This window comes from Corvus moneduloides, chromosome 4, assembly GCF_009650955.1.
Source record: "Corvus moneduloides isolate bCorMon1 chromosome 4, bCorMon1.pri, whole genome shotgun sequence".
NCBI lineage: Eukaryota > Metazoa > Chordata > Aves > Passeriformes > Corvidae > Corvus > Corvus moneduloides.
In genome coordinates this window covers 23,609,135-23,619,694 of record NC_045479.1, presented here as the reverse complement: position 1 = coordinate 23,619,694, position 10,560 = coordinate 23,609,135, and the positions used below count along the sequence as shown (strand labels likewise).

The window sequence follows — 10,560 nt, the reverse complement described above, 5'->3', positions numbered from 1 at the left end:
ATTTTGCACATGCTTCACCCAAAAATTTCTTAGTGTGATTGCTAATGCTCTCTAGGACAGAAGTGTGGGGCTTCTTGTCTTGGTTCCTCATGACCAGGTAGCAGGTGACATACCGTCAAAAAAAAACTTCCCCCCACACACAAACTCGTGTATTTTGGGAACAGTCATTAATTTCTCTGTAAAAACTCAACCCCCCACCCTCTTGCCTTCCATAAGCAAGAACCTAAACAAACACTCACACACAGAGTATATTCCAGAACACATGTATACACTTTCTTACTTGTCAAAGAAGACATTCTGTATATAGTCAGGTCCTGGGAGGGTATCTGAACTTGTCTGGAAAGAATCACTCTGCTTAAGAACATCTCTCAAGGCCAATGGCAGAAAGGTAGGAGCCCAGTTAACACAGACACTCCACAACAATTACAAGTTGATTCCAAAGGGTTTCAGTGCCGGTGCATGTGAGCAGATGCAGTGAGTTTGTGTTCACTAAACACTTCACAGGTGAGTAGAGTAAGCAGAACATCTAGGAACTGTGGAACATGCTCAAAGCTTTTTAAAAAGCACAACACTATTTGCACGAAGTTCTGTATAGGGCTAAGAGCATCTACAGCAGGATGGCTTAATGAATCAAATAATAGTCATGCCAGCTAAAGAGTTCCATGCAAAACAGGACTGACCATTCACAGAGAGGAGGAGAAACCTCTATCCCAAATCACGCGCTGTGGGAAGAGCCCAGAAGGGAACTACTGCACTGCTGAGCAGGTCAGGAACGTGGGTGGGGAAGAAGGGAAGCCATGGTGGAATTAGAGGTATGAAAGTTGATCACAGAGGTAGGAGAGAGAAGTGACATAGCATGGATGAACAGAAGAGTGGGAAAAGAAAGTTCTTAATCTCACATAAGTACTCCTCTCCAGCTCTTCAAGAAGCAAATTAAGAAAGTGAGTGGGGTCTGCCTCAATCATTTTCCAGTGGAAGGGGATGCCTCCTCTCACATAGGAGAGTTCTTGCAAGTAAGACAGGACTGAAAATGCCACTGGTAACAGAGGGGTTAACCACTCCTCCTGCAGCCTAGCAGGAGCTGGCCCGGCATCCTTCCCTATCCCTTTAATCGTATCTGATACAGATGCAAGGCTGGGGAGGGGAGTCCAGCAGGGAACAAAGAAGCCATTTAAAAAAAAATAAAAAAAAGGACAAGAAAACGACCCTGCGCTCCATGCCAGACGCCAAAACGATTGCACAAAGGCACCATTTCAGGGCTGAAATTTCACCGCACCAACGTGATTAAAGGATTCCATGGAGGGTGGGGGGAAAAGGCTGAAGGCCACAGTGCTGCAAATTAACCTTTTCTTGGTAAGGATGGCCTGGACCAGGAAGCATTTGTATTCTTCATAGTCAACCCCCTTCATGCACCTGCAAACATCTCCACATCCCCTTTGACCTGTCATTTCACCCAGGGACCCATTCAGCTGTCGCATGATCGCCTCCGAAACCAGCCTGTCCTGTGCACACCAAGAGAGGAAGGAGAGACTGGTGCTTTTACAGGGACAGGTAAAGGAATTACATTCATGGTTGGTTACATGAGCTGAGTTCCCAGGCAGGTGGGTATAAACTCCCTTTGGGACACAGATGCTCACATGCAGGCACTGACCACGCATACAGCATGGAGAATGATCACTTTATATATAGGCACAAGCTTTAACACAAACTAGCTGGAAATATTCTTTCTGGACCGGTGTAAAGAAAAAAATAATATAAGGCAGAAACCATAGGTGAGGTGCACCTTCCTCCTTCTTTTTAAAAATAGAAAACAAAACCTCTGAGAGCTGTTTTTAGTAAGATAATTGAGAAGGATTTGGTGTGTTCTGCCCAATCTCAGATCTTCTTCAGGCACAGAAAGAACCTTGAAGCACACAGTTCAAGAAATGAAAACTAGGTAGCAGCTGGCTGGAAGCCCTTGCAGATTGTAAGGCATCCACCCAACTCTTGACTCGAGCACGTTACCTCCCGGCACATCAGAGGCGAGAGTGCAAGGTACCTGAAGGGGACAGATGACTGATCTTTCATCATAACACAGATCAAAGGAACTCTAGGATTTAGCTACCATTGTGCCACCATAAGAACCACCAGGGCATGTACAACTGAGATGGCTGGTCCATCCCCAGGACCTCAGTTCCACCGTGTGTCAGAGAACGGCTGCACCAAGAGCAAGTGCAACAACAACCCACACCTGCCGAGCTGGTGGGACGGCGAGTGGCGGCCGCGCTTCCGGCTGGGGCAGTGCCACTGAAAGGGGATCCCCACTTCTGATAAGCAGCGAGGGAGCACGGAAACAATAGGTAGCTTGATGAGAGCTGCTCTACGATACTCCTGAGAAGCCCCACAGTCAGCACTGGCCAAAGAGGAAATTGGGGGTTTCCACAGCAACCTGCTCAGGGCACAAAGGCCCAACTGTCTAGGGGAAGCAATGGAGGTGTCTCAGCACTCCCATTTTAAGAAGGGACAGCAGTGGAAGGCTGGAATCTTTCTAAAGCCAAAGTACCTGCCAGAGCATTTCTGTACAGCGGGAGTTTAAATCAGTCCTGTAACCAGGGAGGAGCAGTGCTAGAGGAGGGAGTTACTGCAGACTTTAGCCTAGCTAAAAGACAAGGCTTTCAACAGGGCAAGAAAGCTGAAGAAACAGCATTGCACTTGGCTCCCTAATCTTACTAATATAGCACATGACACACAGAGAAAAAAATAGTACCCAAATTGGTGGAGACAGCTAAGAAAGTCATCTCTCAGGCATGTAGGACTGAGGTGAAAGAGAAAGTCAGAGGGGAAAAAACCCCAAATACATTTAATTTAATATAATTTAAAATAGGGAGATTTAGAATTTATTTACACAAATACTAACCAAAATTAGAAACATCCCTGGAAAACAAAAAATGAAAACAATGGCTGGAATCTGATCAGTCTGTGATAATTAACTCATCCACACCCCAGTCTTCATAGCTCCCATCTGGAAGGTAACGACGGATGATTATGGGGATCTTGCGTGCTCTGAAGGGAAGAGAGAGATGAACAGAAATGTCAGAATCTCCACTGTATCACTTCAGCAGGCAATGGAAGTGAGGTGCTTGGCAGCTTCAATAAGATCATCAGATTAAACTGAGAGCTGTGTAGCACCAGTGATTTGATATATAGCAAAATCCCAACAACCTTCTGTCATTTGTAGATGCAAAGCACTCAGCACCCTCAGACTATGAACACCAAAGACCTCTCAGACCTTTGCTGCTACTGCAGGAATTGAGCCTTGTGGTCTGAACACACTAAAAGACAACACCAAGCATCTAACATGGATATAGGGGGAAAATATAAATCGAGGGACTTGAAGAACAAATCTACTTTTTGTTTGATGCGAGGTTTTTTCCCACATGACACTAAAAAGGTGGCAGAATTCTGAGAACTTCCAGGACAAACTGGTATTTACAGAGGAATTTGCATCCTGAGAGCATCAGTTACATTTTAAGGATACATGAAACAGCGACCATTCAGGTACCAAAACCTGTTACAGCTGGGGTGGAGCACAGCACCTGCTACCAGTGCTTCTGATTAGAGAGCAACAAAATGCTGAACACAATTTAACTTCATGAAAGTAGATTTAAGTCAGCAAAGCATAATCAGTCTGGAATCCAGCCAGGGCATCAGGTTTCAACTGTATCAGACCTGAAAAGTAACACAACTTCTTTACATTCAGGGAGGTTGTTTTTCCAGTAGTAAAGTAACTCCCTGATGCCAAGAATTACAACTGAATTTTGGCACAGAACAGGATGCACCACCCTGACTCACTTTCCAGAGCTCACACGCAGGCAGTGACCAGAAGCAACTCAGTCTGAGCCTGGAGATCTGACAGGAATATGGCCTAAGGAGCTTCTGGCAATGGCAAAGGGAGTTGTAGTAGATATAAAATCTGCAAGAGCAGCTTCAGTGCATTGAGAAACTGGGGAAGCAGGGGGACAATTCCGTTCAGGGACAGGGACCTAATCACTAACAGGGTACAGTTGCTTGAAAGATACCTGCATGTGACCTAGGTCATGCAGGAAAACTGTGGGACAGCAGGGAGGTCTGCTGTGGCAACGTGGGCCTGCAAGTGGTCATCCAAAAGCTGCCTCTGCTACAGCCAGAAAGGATTTGTTTAACCTTCTGTAAGCAGGGGGAAAGCACAAGAAGCCAAGCATGCAAGGGTGCAGGAAATGAACATTCTCACCAGCCTGACCCTTATTTTAATTTTTGCCAGCACTCCATTTGAACACAGGTCTGTTCAGATGGCTGCTTCTAAACAATTCCATTTGGGGAATTAAATTGATTCCAGAAAGATGAGGACCTTGCAATCCCATCACAGAAACAAAGAACGCTGGGGCTGTGAAGTAGAAGAGATCCAGAGCACTCCTAATCATCAGTATTTGCAGGAGCAACTAGGATGGGAGAGAGCAGCTGTGGAGAAACTCCAAGGTGAAAGAAGGAAAAGGCAACTATAGTGCTCACTGTTACTGAGGAAAGACAAGGCTGTCTTAGAATAAACTGCTAAATGCCGGGATGAGGAGAGGACTGCTGGCTTTATGGAAATCAGTACAAAATCCATGACTTACTTGAGTTCTTTCATGGCAATGAGCAAGGGGTCTGTCTCTCCTTCCAGCTCCACCATCACAGGGGCACACATCCTAGGAAGAACATCAACAGGCACTTGAGCAAAAATGCAGAGAGGGAAGCGGGACAGCTAAACACCTGCCTACATGTGTCACCTCCACTACAGCCAATAAAGCAGGAGGGTGGGACACCTTCCTGGCAAAACTGATTTGCTCTGTTGTGCACTTCAGGAAGAAAATTCCCCCAGATGGTTACAGACCAAACTTTTACTTGAATGTTCTTCTTGTCCCATCGCTCAGGCTCTGCTAACCAGCTCATGCTCAAGGAGTGGTCAAATCCACACTCTCCTAGTCACCCTCTGCTGTACTTAAACATTTAGAAAAGAGTGGTTCTAAAATTAATCCAATGAAAAGGGTGGAACTGCTGTAAAATGAGCAGGCCTCCTACAGCTCCAACACATCTCTTACATTCTCACTTGCTCACAGGTTCCAGGCCTTGATGAGGGGAAGAGAGGGGCTGCATTTACAATGTGTTTTACCTCCTGGAAGAAAAAACTGACCATTTTGCATAGGATTGTGACTACACCCATCCACTGGACAGTGGTGGCAGGGAAAGCTCACGCCATGTGTGGGTGAGGCCATGGGGGCTGCTGCTGGTCTAGGTTCAGCACTGAGGGCAGAAGATGCAGGTGAAGCAGAACCAGGTGCCAGAATGTTTTGGATTGAAGGCCTGGCACGGGCCCACCTCATCTTCCCCCATTCCTCTTGCCTTTCACCAGCTCAAAGAATGTGCACAAAGCAGCTTCACAGGCTGTGCAAAGAACAGCCTGGCTGCCTGGGAACTTCTCAATGATGCACAAGAGAAGCCTCATTTTGAAGGTGGATATAACCAAGATGAAACTCAAACCCTTGCCACTGTCTAACAATCTCGCTCAAAAGGTAGTTTTTCAAAAAGCACAACACTTTTTTATATTTACTATTAAAACAAGTCTAAAAAGGCAAATGGATTAAGAGCAGCCAGCCCTGACAGCACTTAAAGTAAGTTTAAAATGTTATTATCTATTATAAATAAGGCCTTATTATTGCAAATACTTTAAAAAACTTACAGCTTCCCACAATGCAACTGCACTTCAAACAGATTGCGGGTTGGTTTCTCCACTCCCAATTCTTACAGCCCTGTGGTATTAACTCAAGCTGTTTTGAAGCATCTCTCCCTCCACCATTAGCTTTTACAAACCAGTTATGAACTTTCCAGTCCATGCTGGCTCTCTTAGAAAAGACAGAAACCAGAACTGTCTTGTCCCATTCCCTAGTAATTTTGCCTGTGACCTAGGAAAACTCATTGTGGCTACTAAATGCTCCCTCTTTATGCACAAACAGCACAGGTTCAGGCAAGGAGAGACACAGACACTTCAGGTTCAACTAAGAGCTGCATGGTCCTGTGCACCACTGTTGACCAAGAGGGTGCAAATCTCATGCAAGCTCAGCAGTCATGCAAAGGATTCAGGAGATCTGGGAATTTTTAAGGGAACAGAAAAGCATTTTTCAGTGAAAAGGGAGGCGCAGCTGTGGCAATGCTGGGGACACAGTGAGCAATACTCACGCTATCTGGAGGGCACGAGTGCCCAGGACTCTGGCTCGCTCGTACTTGGTCATGTAGGGGGTCGTGATCCGCTTCTGGTTTGCCTGCTGCCGCTCTCCCGAGGGCAGAATCTCCACGTTCTCCTGTCCCTCCTGGTGGAAACAGACCCGCGCAGCTGCTCAGCCGCACCCGCCACCGAGGCCCTGAGGTGTCGGGGGAGCCCCTGAGGCCTCCCCAACCACAGCGGCCGCCCAGCCCAGCCGCGACGCTACCCTGCGGGCCCGGCAGGGCCTGTCCGGGCCGGCCAGCGCGGCGGCCCAAGGAGCACCCACCTCCTCCGCGTTCTCCAGGTCCTCCAGACCCTCATCCTCCTCCACATCGTCGAAGTCATCCCCGTCAAAGCTGCGGGAGAGACACGCGCGTCCCACTTCGGGCCGGGCCGCCTCCCCCCGACCCACGCCACCGCCCCAAGACGCGACACACCGCCGCCTCGCCCTCCCCCGCTCGGCCGCCCCGCTCTCACTTGTCCTCGTTGTCGGACATGTTGCCCGCCCGGCGCCCCCTCACCCGCACTTCCGGGAGCCACTTCCGGGCGTGCCGTGACGCTACCGGAAGTTATCCTGCGCCGTTGCCGTGGCGACCGCCGCCGCTTCCCCCGCCCGGCCGCCTCCCGTGGCGATGGAGGTGGCGAGGACCGCGGCCCGCGGCGAGTGCTCGGCGGCGGGCAGGCCGGCCCGGTACAGCCCAGGCACCCGGGAGCTGCTGAGAGGTAACAGCGGAGCGGGGCCGGGGCCGGGCCCGGCTTCTCGGGGCGCTGGGGTCCGGCCGGCCGTGCCTCGCCCCGAAGTGGAGCGTCCCACCGCGGGCCGACAACCGGGCGGGCCCGTCGCTGGTGTCGCCGCCCCGGCTGGAGTCTCCCAAACCCGCATTTTCCTCTTCAGGTTGGGGTTGTGAGCGGGGATGGCCGCAGGGCGGGTTCCGCAGCCCGGCTCTGCTGCCTCTTCACCGACATGTCATGTTTTCCAGCGATGATGGAGGAGTTGCAGATGACCCACTCTCAGAAGCGATACCTGATGGACTATGTGAAACGTGAGTGAGGCCCCCTGGCTCTCCTGCCCGCTGGTGTGCTGTGGTGAGGAGCTTTTGCATCTCGGCTTGAGACGGGGGCATTCGCCCACAGCCTGCTCAGATGGGCAAGTGCTTTAAAACAGCAGCACAGCAGCTGCTGACACATGGGGACAAACGGGGGCGAGGTGTCCCCACGGGTCAGCCAGGTAACAAGACGCAACGGTGTGGCTTAAACCACAGCCTATCTCGTGCCCAGTGACCAGGGTGAGACATCTGTGGCACTAGGGTCTTCGTTTGTGATGCTACTATGGATCAACAGGTAGATCTCCTGGCAATGGCCCAGATCCATCCATCCAGAGCCCCCTCTGTCTGATTTGCTGTTATTTTTGGTTCGTCCCCCAGGAGGAGATGCCCTGCCCGTTCAGAGATTCCCTCCATCTGGCAAACAGCCAGTGCCTGCTTCCTACACAGCAGCCTGTCAGCCCCACAAACTTCCAGCTAGACCGCTTCTCCGACCTGCCAAGGTCTGCCAGGCAGGAGATGCCTACACCCGAGAGAAGTTCAAGCCACAGCCCACACGTAAGTCAGCAAACATTGCTGATAAAATACATGCTGCTGCCTGCAGCCTCTCTTCCCCTTGTGCCCATCCGCTGCCTCAGTCTCAGTAGTGGCAGTGTATCTGAATTGCTCCACGTCCTTACGCTCTCAGTCTTCAAAGATGCTTTAGAAATGGATCTCTGAGGGAACATCTGCTGTAAGTGCTCGCTGACTTCTGCCCACCGGCTCAGTGGGTGACAGGTGATAGGGACCTGCACAGTCCTTGAGTAAGAACGGATCACTACATGCTCCTAGCACATAAATGTGAACCAAACCTCTGATGTTGGTTTGGTGGGCTCTGGACGCCCGTGTGGTGCTTGCACATAGTCCAGGGTTGGACTGACATTAATGTAAACCTTCCTCTGGCACAGTTAGCAGGGAAGCAGTGTGATCAGGCTCCTCCGTGAGGAGACATGCTGATAATAATTTTTTTTCCTTTGGCATTCACAGGAGATTTGGAAAAGGAGAAGAGAAGACTTCAAAACATCTTAGCAACAGGGAAGGATGCGGTGGAGGACGAGGTGGAGCAGGTGCTCGTTCAGAAAAAAGAAGAGGAGGTAGCTGAGCCTGATCGGTTTGAAGAATGTATGTCTTCATGTCCCCAGGAGGGAGGCAGGCAGGAAGCCTGGGAAGCCAGCTCCCCCCTAGGGCTGGGGCGGCAGGCTGTGTTGCTAGTAACCTGAAGCCCATTACAGGAGGAGGCACAAAGCCCAGTTTCCAAGAGAAAGGACTCGCTGCTGTGATGCTGTAATCCAGCCATCCTCACAGAGCTTATCCTGCCGAGGTTTGCTGGCAGGTAGCTCTCTGGGCTGCCCACACAAAATGCACCCTGCTGGCAGGGGAATAGCCTAGGGATGTGCAGGGATACCTGGGAAGCCAAGCTCAGGTACTGCTGGTCCTTTTCCCAGCAAGCATGACTCAACACAGACCAGGTCACTTGAGAGCCTGACCACAGTTTGGGCCATTCCACTCCAGGATCACAGCAGTTATACTAGCAAAGCTTAAATGTCGAGCAAAATTTTAAGCAGTGAAAGACTTTGGCTTGCAGAGTATACTGGGATAGCAAAACCTTGCCTAATACCTCTCTGTGCTTGAATCTTCAGTGTGTGTGTGTACACCCCTGCCAGCCCTTTGCCAGCTGGAGTAGCACAAAGATGGGCAGTGCTAGCATAAAGTGTACAGAAGAGGTGCTTCGGTCCCTGCTGCAGGGAGCCAGTGCAGCTGGTTTCACGTATGCTTGGTAGCCTCCAACAGTTGTCACAAGCTGAGTGTTATCCTTGACACATCTGTGACAGGATTTGGATCAGCTGGCTGCAGGTCTGTGCTGCAAAGCGGCAGCTGATGATCCATGCCTGGTCTTGGATGGTTGCAGGCACTGGGTGATGTGTGTCAACTAATGAACCTCAACAGCAGGTTCTGTCTCCATCCACAGACTGGTTAAATTGCCCACGAGCAAAAGAGAATTGTCTGCACAAAGAAAACTAGAAAACTACTGTTCCTAGGAGTTGGAAGTAGTAAGAAGTTGGACAGAAGGGACATTTCCCATTATGTAAGGGACTACTGAGGTATTGTGATGACTTGTTGAGCAAGATGAGTGTTACAGCAGATTTCCCCCTGCCCCGGTGGCATTGCTGTTCAAGCAGAGCTAGGAGATTGGGGGTTCAGATCTAGACAGAAATGTGTTTTCTTGCCTTTTGGCCACATGCTGTTTCCACAATTCTTTCTCTTATCCATCAGTGATGAATGAAATTCAAGAGAGGAGGGAATTCCTGGCAGAGATGGAAGCTCTAGGACAGGGCAGGAAGTATCAAGGGATTGTCCTCACTGAAATCTCACAGGTATGCAAGAGCATTGGCTGAACAGTGCATGGAGGGAATCCCATGTGTCAGAGATCATAAAGCAGAATCTTCTCTGGTATCTGAGCAGGGAAGAGGGCAGAGAGCTGCTTCCCTTCATGGCACAGCTCAGGCATTAATTTGGGGAACAGTGGATAGACGTTTTTCAGCTTTCTTTCCATCTCTGCATGAGAAACTTAATCAGGGAAATAGAGTTTTTGTATTTGAGATTGGGAAAAGAAGAAAAAAAAGCTGCTGGCTTTCTCCCTGCTCAGCTCTCCCCCTTTGTACTTTGCAGAAACTGCATGAGATGGAGATCATTGACAAGAAGAGAAGTGAGGAAATGAGAAAGATCATGACAAAAGCCTTCCCTGTTGGGAACAAATCCAATCTCCAAGACTAGGCCAAGGGCAAAACACAAGTGCAATTTGTTCCCACCTACTCTTCCCAGTCTCTCAGCATCGAAGGCTGGTCTGTGTCTGTTTCCAAAGAGGGGGCAGCACCATCTGTTGCCTGAAACTAGAAGGCAGGACCAATTTGTACATAAACAGCAGCAGAAGTTGTAAAATCCTTCCCACACACTGGATCCCTTCTTGCTCAATAATATTAAAGACATAAAAACACATAGCAACAGCTACCAAAACATGACAAAGTAGAGCCTTCTTTTGCCTATGCAGTGCCTCAGAGTACAGCAATCCATCCACAGAAATGTCATTCTTTCTCATCTACCCAGAGGTGAAGGTTTCTCATGACAGCATGATGGTAACACACGCTGCCACCCACACCTGTAACCTTCTCACTCCTGGCCCTGTGACTCTGGGAATGTCACTGGAGGAAGATGCAACTGCAT

General features: G+C 49.6%; 2 protein-coding genes across 2 annotated transcripts; one reads left to right on the top strand and one right to left on the bottom strand.

The window, feature by feature from the left end:
• Nucleotides 1-257: 257 nt before the first annotated feature.
• On the bottom strand, nucleotides 258-6,838 carry POLR2F (RNA polymerase II subunit F). The gene is made up of 5 exons (XM_032107859.1): nucleotides 6,734-6,838; nucleotides 6,543-6,612; nucleotides 6,232-6,362; nucleotides 4,632-4,703; nucleotides 258-3,042 (listed from the first exon to the last, which is right to left on the bottom strand). Exons 1-5 carry the CDS (start codon nucleotides 6,751-6,753, stop codon nucleotides 2,952-2,954), a joined length of 384 nt encoding a protein of 127 aa, XP_031963750.1. The 5' UTR covers nucleotides 6,754-6,838; the 3' UTR covers nucleotides 258-2,951.
• A 26-nt stretch (nucleotides 6,839-6,864) lies between these two features.
• On the top strand, nucleotides 6,865-10,358 carry C4H22orf23 (chromosome 4 C22orf23 homolog). The gene is made up of 6 exons (XM_032107858.1): nucleotides 6,865-6,979; nucleotides 7,237-7,299; nucleotides 7,681-7,857; nucleotides 8,326-8,460; nucleotides 9,613-9,713; nucleotides 10,009-10,358. Exons 1-6 carry the CDS (start codon nucleotides 6,889-6,891, stop codon nucleotides 10,111-10,113), a joined length of 672 nt encoding a protein of 223 aa, XP_031963749.1. The 5' UTR covers nucleotides 6,865-6,888; the 3' UTR covers nucleotides 10,114-10,358.
• The last annotated feature ends 202 nt before the right edge of the window (nucleotides 10,359-10,560 follow it).

What these genes read in the sequence shown, in the direction of transcription:
- POLR2F (XM_032107859.1), bottom strand. Translation starts at nt 6,753, where the DNA reads ATGTCCGACAACGAGGACAA. An exon ending in ATGTCCGACAACGAGGACAA is followed by an intron (nt 6,613 to 6,733) that starts GTGAGAGCGGGG and finishes TCTCTCCCGCAG; the next exon opens with CTTTGACGGGGATGACTTCG. An exon ending in ACCTGGAGAACGCGGAGGAG is followed by an intron (nt 6,363 to 6,542) that starts GTGGGTGCTCCT and finishes TGTTTCCACCAG; the next exon opens with GAGGGACAGGAGAACGTGGA.
- C4H22orf23 (XM_032107858.1), top strand. Translation starts at nt 6,889, where the DNA reads ATGGAGGTGGCGAGGACCGCGGCCCGCGGCGAGTGCTCGGCGGCGGGC. An exon ending in GCCTGATCGGTTTGAAGAAT is followed by an intron (nt 8,461 to 9,612) that starts GTATGTCTTCAT and finishes CTTATCCATCAG; the next exon opens with TGATGAATGAAATTCAAGAG. An exon ending in TCCTCACTGAAATCTCACAG is followed by an intron (nt 9,714 to 10,008) that starts GTATGCAAGAGC and finishes TGTACTTTGCAG; the next exon opens with AAACTGCATGAGATGGAGAT.